This window comes from Balaenoptera musculus, chromosome 21 (genome assembly GCF_009873245.2).
Source record: "Balaenoptera musculus isolate JJ_BM4_2016_0621 chromosome 21, mBalMus1.pri.v3, whole genome shotgun sequence".
NCBI lineage: Eukaryota > Metazoa > Chordata > Mammalia > Artiodactyla > Balaenopteridae > Balaenoptera > Balaenoptera musculus.
In genome coordinates, this window is record NC_045805.1 from 12,602,109 (window position 1) to 12,625,366 (window position 23,258).

Here is a 23,258-nt window from a genome sequence, read left to right on the forward strand (position 1 = left end):
AATTATATCAGAGGGAGCAAATATGAATTGAAACATTTTATTTTCTCCTGTTTTTTCTTTTTTTCCTTTCATTTCACATAGGCGGGAACTCAGATCAGCCTGGCAGATTTACCCTTTTCCAATGAGATTTTCACCCTGTGGTATAACTTGCTTCCTTCAAAGCAAATGCCCTGCAAAAAGAACGAAGATGAAACTGAGGATTCAGTATTTCAACCAAGCCAGCCACTAGTAGATTCTATAGACTTGGTGAGTCAGAGTTGGAGAAACACATCTAATTAAGACATTTAGATGTGCAGTCCATCTGAAATTAATCTTTGTGCAAGGTTTGAGGTAGGGGTCAAGATTGTTTTTTACCCATATGATAGCCAGTTGACCCAGGATTGTTTGTTGAAAATAATTCCTTTCCTAACTGCACTGCAGTGTCACTTTTGTCATAAGTCAGATGTCCTCTACATGTGTAGTCTGTTCCTGAACTTTCTATTCTGTTCCGTTGACTTAGTCATCTATCTCTGTAGACAGTGCAGTCATCTATCTCTGTAGACAGTACTATGCTTTTTCAAAGTGAAGGCTTTCAATAATTCATCATTTAGAATGGTTTTTCTGAGGCTGTTTACAGATGATTGCTATCAGATTAAGGAAGTTTCCTTCTCTTTCCAGCTTGCTAAGAGCCTTATTGTGCATGGATATTGAATTTTATCAAACATTTTTACTGTATCTCTTAAGAAGATTACATGGTTATCTTCTTAAGATTATTCTCTTAATGTAGTGGATTATATATTGATTGACTTTTGAATGTTAAATTGCCCTTGGATTCCTGGAATAAAACACTTCATTGTGGTGTATTTTATATGAATTTTTATACATATTCAATCATAGAGAATATTGAGACTTGCATGTGCTCAGTTTTAGTAAAAGTTCCATGTGCTCTTGAAAAGTGTGTATTTTCTGCAGGTCAAGTTTGTTAATTTTACTTTTCAAATCTTCTGCATTTACTGATTTTTCAATTTGCTTATTTTATCCGTTATTAAGAGGTATAATAAAATCTCCAATTTATGATTATAAATGTCTCTTTCTCCTTTTAGTTCTATTAATCTTTGCTTTATGTATTTTGTATCCAGGCTATTAGGTGAATATAAATTTAGCATTATGTTGTATCTTTATGTTCAACTGACCTTTTTATCATTATAAATTATCCCTCTTTATCTCTAATAACACTTTTTGTCTGGTATCAATAAAGCTGTATCAGTTCTTTTTTGGCTAGCATTTGCATGGTTTATCTTTTATTATTCTTTTACTTTCAACCTTTCTGAGTTCTTAGATTTAAAGTGTTTCACCTGTAAGCAGTACTTAGTTGGTTTTGATTTCTTATCCAGTTTTAAAATCTTCATCTTTTAATTGAAATATTTCATTTATTTACACTTAACGCTATTAGTGATATATTTGGCTTTGAACCTGTCATCTTACTCTTTGTTTTCTTTTAGTCCTATCTTTGTTTCTTTTTTTCCTTCTTTTGGATTAATCAAGTATTTTTAAATTTTGGTTTTTCCTTCTCTTAGACCATTAGTATTACAGTCTGTTCTTTTTTGCTGTTTCCCTGATCATTACATCATGCATCCTTGACTTAGAAACTGTGTTAAATTAATGCTTTTGCTTTTTTTCAGACAGCGCAAAGATTTTTTTTAATTGAAATATATTTTAATTAATGTATTTTTAATTGACGTATATACACTAATATGTATAAAATGGATAACTAATAAGAACCTGCTCTATAAAACAATAAATAAAATTAAATTAAAAAATTTTTTAAAAAAGCAGCTGCTGGATTGCCTAAGGTAAAACTCATGGACGTATAATATTCTCTGCTGTAAGATTACTTATAAGAGAAATAGTGCTAGGGAAAATAGGTAGATGCAATGAAAAACAAATTAGGACTCAAAGTGAAACGTGTAAAAATTTAAACAGCCTGATATTTTAAAATTTCTATATAATAAGAAGGCTTCATTGACAACTGTGTGTGTGTGTGTGTGTGTGTGTGTGTGTGTGTGTGTTTAACAAGCAACACTGCCCAGTTGGTCCAACAGTGTGGAAGAATTGACACTGATACACCATCAAACAAACACCTTTCTCAAGACATTTTCATTTGCTCCATCCCTAAAAAAAAAAAACAAAAGAAAAAGAAAAGAAATACATTATTATTTATTTTTTTGATGTGCAAAGATTTTTAAAGACTTAACTCCATGATTCCCTTTCCTCCTTGTGTGCAATTATTGGTCATATATTTTAGTTACATTTATTCTAAATCCCACAAGACATTGTTATTATTGTTTTATTGACTATCAGTATTTATTTAGATTTTCCTATACCTTTACCCTTTCTGATGCATTCTTTTCCTTTCTGCATTATTGTGCTTCCAGTTTGGGTCATTTTCCTTCTGCCTGGAGAATTTCCTTTAGTATTTCTTTTAGTACAGGTCTGTCGGCATCTTGGTTTTGATTTCATTTGTGAAGGACTTTTTTTCCTGCATATTCAGAATTCTAAGTGAATAGTTATTTCTCTGAATACGTTAAAAATAACATGTCATCTGGTTTCCATTGATTCCGTTCAGCTGCTGGAGGACAGTCTAATTGTTGATCCTTAAAAGGTATTACATCTTCTTTCTTTCACTGTTTGTAAAATTTCCTCTTTTTCTTTGATTTTCAGCAGTTTCACTCTGATGTGCTAATGTGTTTGTCTTTGTGTTTATCCTAGGGAAATTCTCCATTGTTTCATCAGTTTTCTTGAACATATTAATTATAAAATTTTTAATTCCTTTTCTAAATAACTGTAGTCTATGGATCACCTATGGGTCTGCTTCTTTTGCTTCTTATTTTTCTTAGCTTTCAGTCACTGGGCCCTGTTTCCAGTGGAATGCTGGCTATTATGTATGGATTGTAGAGGATCTGGCTGATAACTTCCTCCAGAGAGGATTTAATATTCTTCTGGAAGGCAGATTACAATATGGGCAGATCATCTGGATCACTTGAGAGACCTGAATTCCAATTTTTCTCTCCCTAGGACCATGAGGCAACTGAGGTATCTGCTTACTGTTTAGCCTCCTAGCAGCTGGTTTTGCTTTCTCAGCTTCTTGCTCTGCACGTATGTAGCTTAGGAAGGGCAAGTGTCCCAAAAGGAATATTGTGCAGAATATTGGGCTCACTTCACAGTTCATTTTCTCTGGCCCCTTGTATGCTGGCTACCTTGTCCCCAACTCAGTTTTCATCTCTGCATCCTCCCATCACTGCCACAGCCCTGGGCAGCCACAGTCTGTCAGCCTGTGTGCCTCGCCGCTGGAACTGAGACATGCCCCCCAAGGGAGAAGAGTGGCAGTGATGGTCCCTTCACCTCCTTGCATTTCCCTTCTCCCTGGGATCTTGGTCCTCGAGTGCTAATTGCCTTTGTTGCTCTTCATTGCTTTAAAACAGCTGGAGTTTTTTGTCTGTTCGTATTTCGCTTTTTGTTTTACTTTATTCAGCCTTCATATTTATTCTCAGAAGGAGAATTGGGTCTCATACCTCTTCTTTTTCACAACTAGAAGCATAAGTCCCCATCTGATAAGTTTTTAAATCATTTCTTGAAGCATATGGTGTTCATTGCCATGTGTTTTACCTTCTCCAGGATGCAGTGTCAGCCTTACTTGCAAGAACATCAGCGGAGCTTTTGGCTGTGGAACAAGAATTAGCACAAGAAGAAGAAGAACCAGAGCAGGAAGAAGAGCCAAGGGGTCCAGATGGAGATTGGTAAAACAGTTATTTCCTTTTGCTACTGGGGTCTCAAAGAGGATGTGTTTAGATTCTCAGAAGAAACTTTCCGGGAAACCTTTATAGCTTTAGATCTTATTCTGGAATTAATGGAAAGTAGTGCAGCTTCAGGGGGCTGCCCCTAGGGAAAGTCTTTCCTTGGTCATTAGAGAGTTGAAAGGGGTAGTGGCGAGTTTGCGGACAAAGCACATGAGCGAGATTCTGTGTTCTTGCTTCAGTAATTTTGACACTATTTCTTGGGCTTTTTTTTTTTGGTTTTAAGTCTAAACTACCTATTTTGAAGGGTATGGTAGTTTATTTTAGAGTCATAGATAAATTTAAAAACTGACTCTTTTTTCTGCAAACTACCAGAAGTACCATTTAGGCTCTGGGAAGTCAAAGCAGATATTTAGAAAATAGCTTCTGAAGAACTCTTTTTCTGTTTGTTGCCACTTTCACCTTCTTTTTCTGTTTCCTTCTCATTTTTCATACCTCATTGTTTTTAAAAAATAAAAAAGGTTATTATAGCGTTTGTCTAGTCACATATGTATAAAGAACTATCTTTCCAGGTTTGCGCTGTTTTCTCTAAAACAAATTTTAGTGAATGCATCAGTTTTTTTAGTATATATGTAAAGTCATTTGGATTAATTTTGTACGTATTGTTGCTTATTCTGTTATGTTTGAACTACTGTTGACACATATATGCATATGCATATATAGCAGCATTTGTGTGTATGTGTGTATATATAAAACTTCTTACAAACTTGGAGTGACAAGTGTCCACAAAATTGTGGACATTTGGAAGGAACAGCTTACTATAGTGATGTGAAAAGCAGATATACTTTGTTCTTATCAAAAGTCCTTTATAGTGAATAAAGTTCAGAGCACCAAAAAAAAAAAGTAAATATGAGCGTGATTATGAGGTTCATCATATCTTGAAATACTGAGCCTTCCTTGCATATGTAAAATACGCAACTTGTTTCACCCACATTTCAAAAAATGCACTTAGAATGTAATCTAAAGGAATTGACAACTTACACTCCTCATTGCTAGTCCCCCCGTGTTCATTTCATGACCAGGTTTTTAACAACTAGTCTGTTCCAATCTGTCAGTATATCACCAGTCACAATTAAAGCTTGACTCTTCATTATCAGTGGAAAAAAAAATGTTCCCGTTATGAGAATGTGAAACTCAACAAAGAGTGAGATATTCTTACCCATCCTGGTACTCTTGCTTTCCTGTCAGTACAGTTTATACAGAATATAAACCATATTTGTATTCTGGAGCCTCACTTGTAGTGCCACCCAAGCCCAGGCCACGGCTTTTGTTAAAGACAAGATCACAGACCATTCAGAGTCTTCTGTTAGTTCAGTTGTAAGACTCCTCTACCCAGGGTTCCACCTCTGCTAGACCATGAGCACAGTTGATAATGGATATTTTTATTCACTCTTAGCAGAGAGTCACTGCATTCTATTGTTTGAATAATTTTACAATAAATGAACAACTGATACCAAATTATATTATAGTGAGTGTCAGTATTTTCAAACCGTGGGTTAAACTTTATATGTGATTTTTTAGCGTATTTCTATTTAATATTTAGGAATTAGGTCAAATTTCATGAATTTAACTTTTCAGTATGAAATTATGATGATTTTGCTTCAGATTGCTGGAGAGTAAGGTGATAACTTTATCTCTCATGAGCATTTTAGTAAAAGTTCCAGCCAGAGAACTGGCTGGAATCGTGATGTGTGAGTCTGATCATCGCCCAGGTAACGGGTTAACATGCCCAGGTTGCGCCGATCACGGAGCACCTCTGCCTGACCCTGAACGGTATTGCGTGTTGTTTCACCCATAGGTTAACCATGCTGAGAGAGGCCTCTGATGAAATTGTGGCTGAGGAAGGGGCTGAAGTGAAATTGGCAGAGGGCAGTTGCTGTGCAGAAGACGTAAGCTCATGCCCGAGTGTGCCTGAGATGAATGAGGACACAAGTAAGACAGAAAACAACTGTGCCAACGACCTGGGGAGTCAGCCAGCTGCAGGAGTGCCCGCCCTGGTGAGTGTTCTCAGCTGTCCCCTCCTGAAACTGGTCTCCTAGAGGCACCACGCAGACCAAGTCTGTCTCTTCAGCTATAACTGCATGTTAGGATTTTGTGCCAAAGCTGGTCAGGATGGGCGTTTGTGGGAGTAGGCCATAAGAAACACTGTAAATGCCTTAACCTTTTCAAATGGGCCCCACATATTCATTTTCCAATTAAGTTTCATATAAGAAGATAAATAGTGGCGTTTATCTCTCTGTAAATGTTCTGTGAATATTTACGGAAAGCATTTTCAGAATTTCCTGAATAACACCAGGATGCCTACTTAACTGTATTCAGTTTCATAAATGTTATGAGTTTATTTCAATTTCAAACGTGAGGTAAACGTGTAAAGCTCATTTTGGTTAGATGGGGTTCTGATTGAAACCAGTTCAGGAAGGTGGCAAATGCCACCTGGTTTAGGCACAGATGCCATGTTACTAAGCAGGTAACTTTGCTGGTTAGTGAGAGACATGTTGAGACTGCCATCCCCAAAGGGGGGAACTCATTTTCAAGGTTTGAAGATGCTGGCAAACTTGGGAGTTTAGAAAATAACAGTTATTTATTTCTAAGAAAAATAATGTTATACCCTGACTGAAGACTTCATGTGTGTACATATATATATATATATACATACATACACACACATATACATACATACAGTCGGCCTTCTGTATCCGCGGTTTCTGCCTCCACGGATTCAACCAACCGCGGATCTGATTCAGCCAACCGCGGATAGTAAACAGTACACGATTGGCTGAATGCGAGAATGTGGAGCCCCAGATACAGAGGGCCAGTTGTGGGACTTGAGCACCCACAGAGTTTGGTGTCCGGAACCAATCTCCCACGGATACCGAGGTCTGGCAGTATATATAATTGCATGTTCTGCGTAAACCTGAGGTTTAACTAGTGTATTTTCATTTTCTTATATTTAGTTACTTGTATCGTTTACTCTGAAAAAAACTAATCAGAAAGTTGAATAACGTTTAATGATGAAGAATTCTCAAATAAGGTTCTTTATAGAAGCACATTTACCCTCTGTAAATCTAAAGCTTCCTTTTTTAGGTCTAATCTGTTAGAGGCGGTGCTGCCACTTATAGGTAACCCTGTTGGACAGATATTATCCTACCCTACCTGAGGGTAACGTCCTAAGAACTAAGTAGAAAACCACCTTCCCATCAGGAGAAAGACAAAGCCTGTCTCACAGAAGTGGCCCTGGTGCTAGATGAGTCTCTTGTAAGATTAGGTATTTCTTTCGTACTTAGAAGAAAGGAGCAAGAAACGTCTCTCCGCTCCTGACAAATTACTGACTTCTAGGTTGATAAAGAGACAAATACCGACGAGGCGGGCAGTGCCAGCGTGGCGGTCCGCCCCAAAGACCGCAGCGGCCTGAGCGCCCGGCAGCGCCCCTTCGTGCGGAGCAGCGTCATCGTGCGCTCGCAGACCTTCTCCCCCGGCGAGCGGAGCCAGTACGTCTGCAGGGTAAGGCGTCTGCGGGGCGGGCATCTGCAGGGGGAGGCGCGCCGTGCTCTTAGGGGGCTGCCGCCTCCCCCCGCCCCCTGCCAGGGAGTGGCCCGTTAGTGACAATAGACAGTGCCAGGGGATCTTCAAACTCGACTACAGATTCTAATGGCTAGAAATGCCATAAAATATACATAAAATATCACACTCTTAATCGTTCTTTTTAGTTTGGGTTGTGGAATTTTCTTCTTTCCTTTCTTTCCTCAAATTTAATGTCTCTTTGCTTCTAATGCCATTTATTTGGCAAATAAGTGACATTAAGGACCAGGCTGCTAAGTCTGTCTGGACCTCAGTGTGTATTTAGAAACTTAAAGTGACTCAAGATTTATGATGTCTTGTATATTTCTGCTGTATCTCATGCATGCTTCAAACCATGTTAGTCCTGCTGAGTCAAAAATTGTGAATTGGGTTTTAGGACAAAAATCGCCTTTATTAATGCCTCCAGACACTGAATCAGATTCATAGTTATATGGAGAATATTATGTGATTTGCATCAGTTTACCAAATTCTAGTTCCGTAAGTATTTATGATTTATAGTAATTTAGATTTAACATTATAAAGTGGGTTAGAAAATACTTTCGGAATTCTAAACTTATTCATTCAGTTCACCAAACATTTTTATTAAGCACCTGCTATTTATTAAGCACATTGCCAGATCCTTGGGATTCATCCATGAACCAAAGACCCAGAGCCCTGCCCTTGCGGGGCTTATGTTCTTGTGAGTTGAGCCAAACAATAAACATGATGAGGAAACTGTGAAGTCTCTTGGGCAGGGACCAGTGCTATGGAAAACAAGTTAAGAAGGGATGGAAATGTTGAGGATGAGGGTCGCAAATTTAAGTATGTTCAGAGTAGACGTCACTGAGAAGGTGATGTTTCAGCAAAGACCTGAAGCAGGTGAGGGAGTGAGTGTGGGCCGCCTGGGCTGGGCGCGTTCCCAGTTGTACCTGCTGCGACTCCACTCTGACCTTGAGCTCTGTGCATTACACAAACCTTTCTTTTAAAGAATGGATAGTGCACATTAGCTAAAAATACAAGGGATAATTTTATTTCAAAATGTATATAATTTTCTTAACAAATGACTTATGATAACTGTAACCAAAAAGCAATTATTTAAAGAAAATCAAGTTATTTAAGAAAAGCAAGAAAACAGGGAAAAATTTGTTTGGGGAGGATTTTCTTAAAGAAATAAACTACCTTCTTTCTGTGATAAAGTTCTCAATTCCAAGCTTCCTCTAGCACATTGGTACGCACTGATTTCCTCTTCTTTTTTTTTTAATCCTTTGTTGCCAGTTAAATCGAAGTGACAGTGACAGTTCAACCCTGGCTAAAAAATCACTATTTGTGAGAAACTCCACCGAACGGCGAAGTTTGAGAGTCAAAAGGGTATGTATTCCCTCGGCGGCATCCCGCTGTCCTGGACCCACCCAGCGTCTTGCATATCAGAACATGAACGCCAGGACTGCTGGGTGTCCTTGCCCCGTGCTCTAGGGCGCTGGGATGAAGCCACTGGGATTACGGAGACACAGCTGTTGTGTCAGTTATGGAGAAGGATGTGCTGGAGAGCGTTCATTCATCACCGGTGTGGAACCTCTGATAATGTAGGGTAAATCCGCTTTGCAGCGTGGATGGAGACGGGGCTGCCGAGCTGGGGGGAGCATCTCTGCTGCCGGTCTCCACACCACGGCCGGCTCTTGAGCAGCTGTGGGGAGAGTGTAACACCCGGTGCCTTTAGTGAGGGGCAGGTGTTCTGGAAAAGGAGGACACGGTTTTAGTAGCTTGCTTAAAAACAGATATTTTTAGAAGATTAAGATTAATGTAGATGGAAAAGCTCAAGTCAGGTTTTCCTGGAGGCCAGAGGTCACTGGATGAGCTCGAAAGGGAAACTCTGGGAGAATTTTAAATAAATTAAAGGGTTGGACTGTTCAGAAATTCCTGTTTATTTACCAGCAGCTGAAATAGTAATGGAAAGTTATTTGTTTACTAATAATTTGTTTCGTGCTAATTTCCAAAGCTGCTTTATTTCGGCTTAAAGCACGGTGTTCAGTAAGAATGCAGCGCTGTTCTGTGCACACTAAGCTCTGCAGTGACGGGCAGGACCTCCCTGCCTGGAGGAGGTCTTCCGAGGGCACACAGGCGAGTCCAGGTGCAGATAGAAGGGCGGAGTGAGCTCACCTGCTCGGGAGAATCGAAAACGCTTTGTGGGGAAGGTGTCTGGCCTTGACACCCCTATAAAATTTCAAAAGAAAGTGGTAGCTTTGTTGCAGGGATGGAGATAGATACTGGGTGCTGTTGGTAGGTGGCCTGACATGGCACAGGGGCAGGGAAGCACATTCAGGGGATGAGGAGGGACCCAGCTTGGCCAGGCTTGGGCCCCGTGGGTGGGAGTGAAGACTGGAGGGTAACTTGAGTCATTACCCTCACCAGCGGCTCTGGTTTAGTGCCGCTGTGGGCAAAGTACTGGATGTGTGACTGGGCAACATGTAGCTTCCTGGTTTAACTTCCTAGCTACTTGACAGTCATAAGCATATTTCTTTTTTCTAAAGGTAAATATGCAAGCATTTCTTTCACCTCAGCATTTTCAGGACCTTTTGAAACATAGATCTTTCAGATTACCAAACTTTGTGCTTTAAAAGCACCTAGATTTCCATCATCTTGAATGAAAATTCTTCCCAACTCTTTTCTAAGTCCCCTGCATTTTTAAAAGCACATACTTTCAGAGAATGGTAGCACTCTTCAGAGAACTTTTAACCAGCAGGGTTTATGAATTGAGTGGAGCTGAAAAACAGTCGGGTTACTGATAAACTTAGTTATTAGAACTTCTTGAACCAGACAAAGGTTAATCCTGAAACACTGTTTAGGAGATCATTGTTAATAGCTTTTAAAGTGGGCAGATAGAGTTTGGTAGAAGTGAATGGGGAAGTGTATTCTGATTTAGGAGTTATAGCATGAGAACCACGTAGAGGTGAAGAGAACAAAAGCACCTCCGGAGATCAGTGGAAGGCTCCCTGGCTGGGAAGGCGGCAGCCCGGCCAGTGAGGCATGAGGTTGGGGGGGACCCATCGCCACATCTCTCCCCAGTTCAGCGACACCACACTGACAGCCTGAGAGCAGTCATGGCGGGGAGCATTGACACCAAGGAAATGGGCAGATCTTACAAACCAGCGAGCCCGCTGTTACACACTTAGCAGCAGGCCGTGCCCACGGGAGACTTTAGAAAGCCTCCATGTACCTGACAGCTGGGAAGGATTTCTGATCTTGAAAAAATGAGTAGTACAGTCGAAGAGAGTGTGTGTCTAGATGATTCTTCTGTGTAATAAGTTTGTTAGAGCAGAGGTTGAATAAAGGGAAAGCTAATAATAAGAACATTAGAGAATGTTGCAGCAGGATATGTTGGGCAAGGAGAAAGAGGAATCCGAGGAGACAAGGAAAGCTATTCAGACCGGGGCTGCGGCTCTGAAATGAGAAGCGGGACGGACAGGCCTCTCCTTCCCGTCTGTCATGAGCACCACCGTTGTTCCAGACCTTCCAGCTGGAATACCCATCAGGTCTGAGTCCTTCTGTCTTGTATCAAACAGTACCCGTTTTTATTAGTAATCTCTTATTTTCCATTCCCACTGCCAACAGTCTAGGCAAGAAATGCCCTCCTTGTTTCCCTCTGCGCAGGCAGTCCCGCCCAGCCTCGTTTGAAGGCCTTTCCTCAAGCGAGTCTGACCCAGCCCTGAGTGATCTCTCCCTTCCCTGACTTCCTGTGACACAGAAGCCGCCGCCTCGCGGTTTGCTGTTGTTTACTGTCTCGTACCACCCACTAAACGATGTCCTCAAGGTCACAAATTGTGTCTTCTCCTCCTAGTGTTTTGCCTACAAACCCCCAGCGGACATGCATTCATACATATTCAGTAATTATTTCTTGATAAGTGGATAAGCTTGGCCCCAGAGGGAGCACAGTGATTCAGGGGTGAAAGTACTGAATAGATATTAAGTGATGGGAAACCGAGGAAGGAGTCAAAACCCTAGCTCCCCTGAGCAGCTGTGTCCTGGCCAGTGCGTGCAGAAATGATAAGAGAGAGGTGTGAGCTGCGGGGACGCAGGTGCGTGGCCTGAAACGGAGCAGATGTGAGATTCTTATGATGTATTTCTCGTTCACAGAGGCCAGCTTCGTGCAGTAAATTGGTCTGGCTAAGCTAGGCTCTACCACGGTGCCAACTTCAAAACTCTCTGTGGTTTAAAACAATAAAGGCTCGTTTGTTGCTTACCTGCATGCTCAGTGCAGGTGAGCGGGGGGCTCTGCTTGTCCTCCTTCAGGACCAAGGCCCCCGGCCTCCCCACTCTGGGCCTTTGCTGCCCCTGTAACAGGAGCAGGAGGTGCCACATCACTGCCACTCGCCCCTCATCGGCCAAAGCAGGAAGCAGGGATAGTGCTCTCCTGTTAGGTGACCACCGACGTAATGAGGGTGTCGTGTTGTTTCTAACCCTCCAGGCGGTGTGCCAGCCGGTGCTCAGAAGGGCAGCGCCCGAATGCCCCGTGCGAACCTCTCTGGACCTGGAGCTGGACCTGCAGGCCTCACTGACCCGGCAGAGCCGCCTGAACGACGAGCTGCAGGCCCTGCGGGGCCTGAGGCAGAAGCTCGAGGACCTGAAAGCCCAGGGCGAGACGGACCTTCCGCCGGGCGTGCTGGAGGACGAGAGGTTCCAGAAGCTCCTGCGGCAGGCCGAGAAGCAGGTACGCAGCTCGGCGCCGCCGTGAGCGCCGGGGCACTCGCATGGAGTTCACGTTGCCTAAAGCCCGCCGGGGAGAAGGTACTCAGCCTACACCTCAGTCTTGCTCGAGTCTTCAAGTCCTTTTTCTAGAACTTAGAACACATTTGTTCCCATTGTGTTTCCTCCTGCCTGGTGGCAGCCCTTGCATCCAATGATAGTGAAGAAAGAGCCCGCAAAGCAAGGTGCGTTTGTACCATTTTGAGAATAATCTGATTCCCCTGAGTACAGATTTTTTTCATCTTTATTTTTACCAACTCTGTATGTATAGATAGATTATTGGAGTTATGTGCCTTTTTTTCTCATCCCTGAAGTTTGTGCTCACCCGCTCTGTGAAAGAGAGACTGCTTCCAATTCTGCGCCTTTCCTTCCGGCCACAGAAGTTGGTGAGATCCATTGGCTTCTCTCCTGCTTGCTCTTAAGCCCCACGTCCACTCCTTACACACATGTGGACACACTGGTGCACATGCACACACACACACGCTGCCCTTTCACATCCACCTGCCCCCCCGCCGGCGGTTGGGGATTTGTGAGATTTTCAGCACCGTGGCCATAAAATGCCTCACGATGAGCAAACAGCCTGCCAATTGCCATAAAAAATACGGCTCCCAGGGAAGCTGTGAATGGAGTCCAGCAGCAGAGCCCAGATCTGCCTGCCTTGTTAGGAATGCTGTCAGGCCTCTGGGTCACTCTCCATAACCTTCCTCCTTTGTGGCTGAAAGTCTGTTTTGTAGCTCAGAATAAAACCTGAATCAGAGGTAGTGTCCTCGTGTATAGTACAACCCCCTTAGGAAGCAGAGCGAGAAGCTCAGGACTGTAATTAGGACGGATTGTGTTCCTTACTCCGTCAGGCTTCTTAACGTGACCGTAAATAAATCACTGGACCTTCCTGCAGGTCAGGCCCCCCACCGCGTAAACTGAAGGTTAATCACAGTCTCCTGGAATCCGGGGCATAAAAACTGGCTTCCGATCCTCCTGAACCAGGCAGCTTATCGTGACTTGTTGGGTGAGAAGGGGAGAGGCGTGCTGAGGAAGGGCTGGTATTTTTCCAAAGGAGCCTCAGGTTACTTACAAAGCAGAAACTTCTTTTTCTTCCTCTGAGTGTTCCCCTGTCAAAATGCCAGTTCTGTGACGCTAGGCTTCTTAAAAGCTTAAAATAATACAGATGTTAACATTTGTAAAAGTTAGAATCCGCTAAGAAAATTATTATATGTCAGAAATGTTAATACAGCTCATTCAACAAAAGAACTCAGTGATTACAGTGAAGTGCTCAGCGCTGAGCCTTGACTGCCTGCAAAGCTGGCGACTGTCGATTATTAACACCTGATGAAAATTTTATGATATATTTTAGCACCCAGACTTTTGGAGGAAGATATAGACCCAGGTACAGGTATAAATACATAAACACAGAGACAAATGGAGTCTGCGGTAAAGTGCGTTCTCACTCAGCAGGGAGAGGAGGCTCTTCGTGTGTTCCTTGGTGGTCGGTCTCACTTTGCGCAGAACGAAGCCAAGTCTCAGAGTGACTCTGCGGCCGCCACGTAAATGCCGGTAGTTGCAAACAGCAGCAGCCGTCAGGCTACTTCGAGGGGCCGTCTTAATAGCGCGTACAGGGGATAAAATAGGCCTCACACTTCCATTCATATGGAAGGGAACAAAATACTGAACAGGATCCCGGGGGCCTGTTGTATCTCTGATCTGGTAAAATACACTTTCTTGGGGAAACCGGGCCAGCTTTTCTCCCCTAAGTATATCCGGCATGTACCTTCCTTCGCTGGTTTTTCCTGATCTCTCCGTTTGTTCAAGTCAGTAAGGAGATGGCCATTTTAAGATTGGTTTGTTCATCTTATAAGTTCCCCAAAATTAGAATAGCAGCAACATTTTAGTAGAATTACTAGTTTCCTAGCTGGATGAACCACATCATGGTAGAAGTCATTTCTTTGTGTCTACTAGTCAGTAGTTCCCAACCTGACGCCTAGTAAAAAATCATCCATTGGCTGAAGGTAAGGCTTCGCAAAGTAACTAAAATGTCACATCTGTCCCCTTTGAATTTGAATTACACAAATTCAGAAGCTCCGAGTGACGGCTCACCTATCTCATCAATTCCAAAATAATCAAGAAAGAACTGTTTCTTAAATATAGGCCACTTTTCTAAACAAAATCATTCAAAACAAGGAGAGGAAAGGGGAGCAGTAAAAAATATCTGGAAAAGGGATCCTTTGTGGTGAAAAAAATCAGATGTTACTGGGGTAGAGTATTATTAACAAAGTACTAACTAGGTTATGCCCCATTGTAGGCTATTTAGCTTTCCGTAAAGTGGTGTGAGTATAACTGAATCTTCATCAGTACTTGGCTGAATAAATAGTTTTTGTAAAATGTCATCTTTCCTAAAAGTGCCACAAGCATTTTTGCTTTCAAATTTAAACTGAGTTTAGTGCACTTTGTGTGTTGAGAATATTTTAAAATTTAGAAAGTTTTTTTTAGTTAAAAAATTAACATGTTGTAATAAAGCCAAATAATGCAGAAGTATATAAAGCAAAAAGTATTGATAGAAGTGCCCCTGAGTCCCACTCCCCAGGGATGACCTCTGTTGACTGTTATATGTCCTTCCAGCTCTTTTTTATGCCATGTATATGTGTCAGTGTTATTTGGAAGAGTTACAGAAAACTAGGGTCTGAACACATACTGTTCTGCAACTTATTTTTTTCCCCACCTAATTCTAGTCATGTAAGATGAACAGCTTTCCATATTTGTTTATGTTGCTGAAATTGATTGTTTTAAGGCATTTGTAATACACATTATGAATATATCATATCATATTTATTTAATCATAAATATAACTATTTCATTATTCTAATAATGATAGTTTCCCAAATTTCAGTCATAGACAGTGTGGAAGTGAACACTCCTATACATTTTGGGACACTTTTCTTGTTTCAGTAGCGTTTCCAAAGCACGAATAGAATTCTAGTAGTAGAATTGCTGTTTGTATCCGTTAGGCTGTGAACCAGTCAGACTGGTTCTTGTCTTTCATCTCTTAAGCTGGAAGACCTTGCTCTTTACTGTAAAGTTTACAGCTGCCTGTGTTAACAACACAAGCACAGCAGTCGGCTTTTTCAAGTGCAGAAGGGTCCCAGTGATGGGACCATCAGCTTGCTCTAGGCTACAGGCACCACCGTCAGCAAAGCCACTTTTCCTTCCATCTCTTTGTGCCGACTACTTAGTTCTGATCCCGAGCTGATCTCTCTTGTAAGACTTAGCTGCAAACACCAGTATTCTAAATTTCCTCACCCATTTCCTTCACAGGTCCAGCTGCCCCACCATGACCAGTGGCCTCCACTGAGCAGTAAATTCTGTTACCGTAGCGCCCCAGTTGGGAGGTCATGGGGAGAGGGTGCCCAAATGAGTGGAGTCTCCCCAACCCCTGACTCAAATTAACAGTGTCCCCTCCCAATACACACGCCCGCCCCTCCCTGCCAAGGGCTGAGCGCAACTTACAACGCGTCCTCCTGGGAGTAGAAGCCTCTGTGGAAACTTAGACTGGGACGTGCTCTGTCCTCTCCCTGGGATGTTTACAGTCTGGTAGTTTCGAGAAGGGTATCACTTTGTAAAAGGCTCTTTGAGCTGCACACGCGTCTGTGTGCACTATTTTGGTATGTAAATTCTACTTCAGTAAACAGCTTTTAAAAGGACTAAGACAGAAAAAAAAGGGTTGAAAAGATGAATAAGAGGTTGAAAGTGTATTCTCCAAAATGTTAACAGTAGATATTTCTTGGACATGGTGCTGTAAGTAGTTTTAAATTTCTGTTTTGGTGGGTGGAGAGGGGGGGCAGTTACCAGGAGTTTCAGATGTAACAAGATGATCCCATTTTGCCTATGTGATAAGATTTTTAAAATGCATTAAAACACACTTGCCCCGACCCAGTAGCTGCTCCCTGTCGGCATGAGGTGGACGCATGGGTGTCGTCCTGCTGGGCTGGCCTCCTGACATGAGCCTGGCGTCCTTCAAGCCTTAGTGCACCCCTTTGGGAATCTCTAACTAATGTTCCGGGGGGTTCTGTGTTTTCATTTCCTTACCAGGCCGAACAGTCCAGAGAAGAGCAGAAGCAGGACCTGAACGCAGAGAAGCTGATGAGGCAGGTCTCCAAGGACGTGTGCCGGCTTCGGGAGCAGAGCCGGAAGGTGCCCCGGCAGGTGCAGTCCTTCAGGTGAGCGCCCGTGGGACGTGTGGGGCTGTCCCCGTGTGTCTGAATCACGCAGGCCTGCACCGCAGGGTGGCTGGCAGGTGACACGTGTTAGGATGTGGGACACCAGGCCCTCTGCTTCCGGTTTGATGTGTGTGTCTCCCTGAGCTCACAGACCCTGCCGGCCACAGTCCTGACTCCATTTGAGCCCGGCTCCCCGGGCACCCGGGGTGTCCCCAGCTCTTAGAAGCAGTTAGACATCTCAATGAGAAATCTTAACGCAGAAAACAAAAAGGTACAGAAAAGTCACCTGTCTTCAGGGTTTTGCTGTTCCCTCCCTGGACTGTTCCTCAGGCCCCGTGAGCCATGCACGGGGCTGGGCCCGGGCACCCAGAGAAGGGCAAGCGCCCCTGGCCTGAAGGAGGCTCCGGTCTGTGTGAGGGGGGTGGGCAGTGCCGTGCGGAAGGACCCCCCTGAAGGCCAGGCGGGGTCCCGTGAGGGCAGACACTGGGCCTGCGGGAGCGCACGGGAGTCTGAGAGGCCGTACAGGCTGGAAGAATGGGTACGCGTGTGTCAGGCACCAGGCGTGGTGGTTTTGGAAAGGGCATCGAGGCAGGAGGGACCGGCAGGGACAGAGGCACAGAGCCTTAAAGGTCAGTGCCAGCGGGTGAGCCTGTCGACCACACAAGGCCCCATGTGCTGTGTCGAAGCTTCCAGCGCTGGCTTTGAGTGGTGGGGGACCAGCAGGGGTCTCCAAGCGCAGGAGTGAGTGAGGGCGTTAGAGGCGTTGTGGAGAGCGGCCGGGCAGACCCTGGAAAGGGGAGGCCAGGCAGGCGATAGGAGGGTGATGGGAGGCGGGTGGACGGAGGGGCGCTGGGGGGCGGGGAGAGTTCTGCTTTTGGACATACCAGCCTAACAGTTCCCGCGGGCCAGCTTGGGAAGCCGTGGTCAGTAGGTAAGTAGAAATAAAAATCTGAAGCCAGGAGATAAAAATGGGAGTCTTCATCTCACATATGGTGGTTCCACAACAAACATGGGTCTGACATCCCGGAAAGTGTGAGAAGGTGACCAGGACAGGAGACCGTTGAGATTAAGAAGGAATGGCTGGAGAGCCAGGAGGAGAACTGGGGAGCATGGTCCTGGAGCTAAGGGGGGAGGGTGACAGACGCTGTCAAAGGCAACAGCAAAGAAGGATTGAAAGACTCTCCCCAGGCTGGGGGCCACTGGTGACCATCCAGGGACAGTTTCAGTCAAGTGAGAGGGAGGCGACAGGAGAGGTGTGGTTTTATTGGTCTGTGGTGGGTGTGTGTGTGTGTGTGTGTGTGTGTGTCGTGTGGAGGGGTCTCTAGGAAGCTCTTGGGCTGAAGTGGGAGAAGCCCAAGGAGCATGTCTGACGTGCGGGGCAGACGGGATGTGGGGTGGAGAGGGCTCGTTAGGAAGGGATGGGTTTGGTGCCAGAGGACGCAGTGGCAGTTCCTGCTGTCCTGAGTGAGTCGGGTGCGGGGGAAGGAGACGGGTCATGGCAGGCTCAGACTCTCTTTAACACGATGGCTTATAGTAAAGAGTCAGCTTTTTCCTGTCTCCATTCAGCTCCAGGGTCGCTCTTGTAACTTTCAGAGGATGCCGCTCCTTGGATTTCTAGAACTGCAGGGTGGTGCGGGGAATCCTCTCGTGCCTTTGGTGCAAGAAACACTGTCCAGAGGAGAAGTCATCCAACCTCAGCTGCTGCTAAAACCCGAAATAAATGTTTATAAACACTCCCTGAGCACCCAAAGCCAGGCGTATCACCAGGCAGGTGATGAAGGAGAGGGAGATGGACCGGGATACGTACAGGGGCCTGGGGCGCTCTCCCAGAGCTGCTCTCCCAAAGCCCAGGGCTCCCTGCTCTTCCGATTTGTCGAGGGAAGGTAGAAATCAGGAATTTTATGTGAAATATCTCAAGCGTAGACACTGACAACTAATTTGTGTGTTTAAAAAGCACCGCGTGAGCCAAAGAAATTCGCTTGTGGGAAGTGTCGAAGCAAAGACCCCAGTTTTGGGTTCTGCCTTCAGTGACATCGTGACTACTTTCACTCGCCCCTTTAATTCTTAATTTTATCTCATAGAATTGAGCCAATGGAAAGGACGCTGTAGCACAAAAATAACTCTCCTTTCAACTTGCCCAGGGTTTTCATGCTTCCTTCCTTCTCTCTCCTTTCCTTAGACGTAGAGCTTTTCCGCCTGAGTTCTTGCATCGTAACCCCACGCTCCTGCACCATCTCACCCCCAGTTCCTCGAAGGAGGGCCCGTGCTTTATGCCTCCTTAGGGCTTCCAGCGTGTCCACACGTGGGGAACCCCCTCAGCAGCCTGTGTTGAGGGGGGACTGTTCGATGTGAAGGCTTCTTGGAGGCTAGACGTGTTGCTCCTGTCCTTGGCGGCTCTACAACCCTAAAACCTTACTTTCTTGACACTCTCCTAAGCTCTGAAAACCCTCCCGCCCCTTCTTTCTCAGCCTCTCCCTCTCAGGTTGTTTCTACTCATCCCCGCATCGGGATGCGGCAGATCTGCCTTTACGACGGTCAGGCTCCTTCTCTTCCCTCATCTGAGCCCCGGTATCCATCGCTCATTATGTTGCCCTTACCTTAGCATGGTATTGAGTTTAAAGAATTCTCCCCGGATTGTGTACTTTCCTGTGAGGATTCTGGCCCCTGGAATCCTCTACTACCTGGTCTAGAAATGCTCAGACCTAGACTGACACGCTCCCCCGACACCCCCGCCCCAGTGGTTTAAAACCTGTCTGAGGTTGGAAATCCTGGGAGGGACCTTACTGCCTCTGTCGACCGGTGGTTACCGTGGGTCAGAGCTGCCGTTCTCCTTTATGTCCTTCCGTAAAAAGGCGAAGACAGTCTTGATTTTAAATGGAGCTCTAGCTAAGGACAAGATCTCCCATCCGGGCCTGTGGAGACAACGCTGGCGTTCTTGGGACTATTTTTAACGGGCATAGAGCATTTTCAACATCCTATTGAAGTCGGTGTATTTCTCACCCCGGCTCTAGGGAGAAGATTGCCTACTTCACCAGAGCGAAGATCAGCATCCCGTCCCTGCCGGCTGATGACGTCTGATTACATCGCTGACGAGATCGTGTTTTCACCTCTTCATTTCTTAGGGAGGGCAAAAGACTGAACATTTTCTTGTTTGGGGTTTTGTTTTTTGTTTTTTGGGTTTTTTTGTAATATAACTGTCAATTCTTAAAGAGCTTTTATTTCACATCAGATTTTCAACATGTTAATTTGTAAAGTACCTTGAATGTAATTCTTACATGTTTAAAAAAAAAAAATCAGATAACCCAAACAGGATCATCTGGTACACAGATGTACAGTGTACGTGTATCGCCAGTGGGCTTTATTTGGTAAAAATGGAATAGAGGCGGGACCCAGCGTGTATCCTATTGAACCAACTGTTGAGAAATAACTCAGTTTAGCAGCAGGCGGTTTTCGCTTTTCCTTTGTTTTCCCATGGGCAACTATGAAGCTGGCAGTGGCGCCAGGTGATGCTTGGTGCTAGAGGGCAGCTCGTTCAGCGTGAGGTTGAACCTGAGCATGAGCTTCAGTGCAGAGTCCCGGGTCCACCTGAAACAGGTGCTGCGTTCATTTCCATCTCCTCTGTCGGAACACTTTGTTTCCTTAAAACAACTGCCTTTCTTGGTCCTTTTCTATTTGTCTGAAGAAAACAAAAACAAAACGCTGAGTGCAGGAAAGCAAGAATGCGAAGGAGCAGTGCTCCCAGCACACTACAGATCCCGTGAGGTAGGACTTTAAGGGTAGGGAGGTGAAAGGAGAAAGCCAGTTCGCCTCAAATACACTAGAATCAGCACGTCAGTGGGCAGCTGCTGCCTCTCGCCCAACCCGATTGCGCGTCGGTGTTCAGACGTGAGTGTCTGGCTTGCATCAGTCATGCTTCGTCCTAGGTGTGAGGATGGTACCAAGTGGGGGAAGGTAGGGGCCCAGGGTGCTGAGCACAGACGGTGCTGGTACTGTGGAGGGGAACACATGAGCATCACTTGCTGAAACCAGGAACAGAGCAAAGGGTATCTTGATTGAATCAAGGTTGCCAAAAATTTTTTAAATACTTCAGTAAACAGGTTTCTAACATTTACTAGAAATTACTTTGCAGCTGTCATTTTTAGGGAATCCTATCTATAACTTGTGGTAAGGAGCTGGGAGGCAAAGAGAAGAGAGTGCCTGGGGAGATTATTAATTTGAAGTAAAAGCTGAGTCATTTGTAAAAAATAAATATATATATATATATATTCCAGGCAAACAAGATGGAAACTGACCAAAGTTTCCTCCAGTGGAGAAGTTTAGCTTACCCGACCCAAGCACTTCTTAAAAGAAACAAATCCCCAGGTTAGCTCTGCCAGCATAAAAGGCTTTTAAAAGAAATAGGTTTATGCAAGTTAAATCATACATATTACTCGGTCTGTAATACTGGAAGAGGCAATGTTTGGTGAGCCATCTTATGTAACAAGTGAAATCAATTTTTTTTTTAAGAGATGAAAAAACCATCTTAAAGGAATGGGCCCCTTAAAAAAAAGAAACACAAGTTCTGTTCCTAAGCTAGAATCCTCATTGGTAAGAATATTTATTTGAAAGTAATTACACATGTTTTGGAAGGTTCATTTTATCAGAATCAAAATTCAGATCAAGCCATTTCTGAGCCTAGAACTGTAATGACTTTTTCCCAAGTGTCCCACCGTTTATATACAAAAGTCTTTGAAGGAATAACTGGACGTGACACTACTTTGAACAAAAACCAGCCTCGTGAATTGACTGAGTACAGTCCTTGCAGGCGGCCCAGTTCATCCTGTTAGGTGACCGAGGAGAACTGGAGGAAGAGCACCGTTCATCCTTGTCGAGGTCAAATGTGAAAAACAGAAGTTTATTTAATGTAGAGTTAAATGAAGGTCAGCTGTTTTCAGCTTCTTAGTTTGACCATGAAAATGTTTATAGGATTATGTGTGGTTGTACCGTAAGATTTTATTTTCTTCATTTATTTATTTACGGTCTTATTTATGTTCTGTTTAATATATAGTTCGGTTCTGGCCATCTTAAATGTTTGACACAGAAGAGGCTATATTGGAATATTTACAGCTTTATAAATTCCATCAGATTAGCTGTTAACTTTTTGTACGACAAAGAGTTTCAGACAAGCATAAAAGAATAAAATCTGTCTCAGGCTGGTAGTTAGCAGTTGTGACCAAGATGCTTTTGGTTTTATTTTACAGCATTTGCTCATTTCTAACATGAGAGACAAACTTAATATAATCCTTTTTCACTCTTTAAAAATCAGCAATAGTGTTATGTATTTATAGGCAGCTTTTAACAATCCTGTCATATTTGTACTAACCCAAATGATTCACAGTGACAAAACATTTTAATAACTTTCTCACAAAACCATATGGACAACATGAATTTTAATATTATAAGTACTATTTTTTAAAGGTAGAATTTATTCTTCACAGGGTAAAAAGAATGTAATATTTAGTTCTCAAGTTTGAATTATCAGTATGTTATTACAATTTTGTATATCAGAATCTAAGTGTTACAGGTACAAAAAGAATATTGCTAGCCAAATGAACAAAGTTTAGCTGAATCTCTGTAGCATGCAAATCAAATAAATTTAAAATCTTTTTTTTGCTATTACTTTATATTGTATTAAATATCAAAAGCTCAGGACTGAACTAAATATTTAATCAGGTTAAATTCTGAATATGTTTCTGTTTTAATTTGTCTTGTTTGTAAAAGTATGCAAATACATCACATAGATTAACTCTGGTTTCTGCACTTTTCATGTGTTTGTGGGTGGAAAAAAATTCAGTGTTTTTTTTTTTTTAAACAAAGATACATATTACCTAATACTTTATTTCAGTGTCATTTATTGTTCAGTGAATTTCTCTGGCGCAAACACAAAAGTTTACTTGAACTATATACCAAACAAATATAAACTCTTTCATGAAGAATTCCCCAAGTTTGGGGGCTTCCCTGGTGGCGCAGTGGTTAAGAATCCACCTGCCAATGCAGGAGACACGGGTTCGAGCCCTGGTCCAGGAAGATCCCACACGCCACGGAGCAACTAAGCCTGTGCGCCACAACTACTGAGCCTGCACTCTAGAGCCCATGAGCCACAACTACTGAGCCCCTGTGCCACAACTACTGAAGCCCACACATCTAGAGCCCATGCTCCGCAACAAGAGAAGCCACCGCATTGAGAAGCCCGTGCACCGCAACAAAGAGTAGCCCCCGCTCGCCGCAACTAGAGAAAGCCCACGCGTAGCAACGAAGACCCAACGCAGCCAAAAACCAATAAAATAAAATAATAAAATAAATAAATTAAAAAAAAAAAAAAAGAATTCCCCAAGCCAGCAGCTTGCTGTGAATAGTTCTTGGTTGGACCATATATATTGCTGATTTTTTTTTAAAAGGGGGGTGGGGAGATCTGCCCACACCCCCCAGTCCCAACCTGCAGTGCCCCTGTGGCTGCACCATCTACCGCAGAGCACAGGACACAGAAGCAAAAGCATGTTGGTGTGGTAGATTTTACATGAATCTTTAAAACACAAGACTGCCCTCCTCTGCTTCTGACACAGTAAAGAAGACATGAATGAATGGAAAAGTCTCCATAGAGGCACTGAAGTCTCCAATTAAAAAACAGATGATGTGTCCCCCATATGCACCTCTCAAGCTTTCAGAGAGCCAGCAGGTTTTTTAATATAATCGGATGTCATACCTTTTAAAAAAATAAGCAGCCAGACTTTGGTTTCAGTATAATAGGTGATCTTAAACACTTGAAAGAAGTCAATGGTCAGCAGTAACATTTCCAATTGCCAAATGATTCATCTCTATTAAATAACACCTTCAAAAGATGTGTAGGTACTAATACAATGTTTTATTTACCGGTTCTGTG

The 23,258-nt window shown here is 43.5% G+C and overlaps 1 protein-coding gene across 4 annotated transcripts in view; it reads left to right on the forward strand.

The window, feature by feature from the left end:
- Positions 1–22,116, forward strand: part of WWC2 (WW and C2 domain containing 2) — a 163,848-nt gene extending 141,732 nt beyond the window's left edge. For all 4 annotated transcript variants that reach the window (XM_036838737.1, XM_036838739.1, XM_036838738.1 and 1 more), the window contains 8 exons: positions 82–246; positions 3,655–3,776; positions 5,632–5,830; positions 7,170–7,334; positions 8,667–8,759; positions 11,854–12,096; positions 16,212–16,339; positions 19,351–22,116. In XM_036838737.1, coding sequence (XP_036694632.1) covers positions 82–246; positions 3,655–3,776; positions 5,632–5,830; positions 7,170–7,334; positions 8,667–8,759; positions 11,854–12,096; positions 16,212–16,339; positions 19,351–19,417 — 1,182 coding nt within the window. In that variant the 3' untranslated portion in view covers positions 19,418–22,116. The remainder of the gene's footprint in view (positions 1–81; positions 247–3,654; positions 3,777–5,631; positions 5,831–7,169; positions 7,335–8,666; positions 8,760–11,853; positions 12,097–16,211; positions 16,340–19,350) is intronic.
- Positions 22,117–23,258: the final 1,142 nt, after the last annotated feature.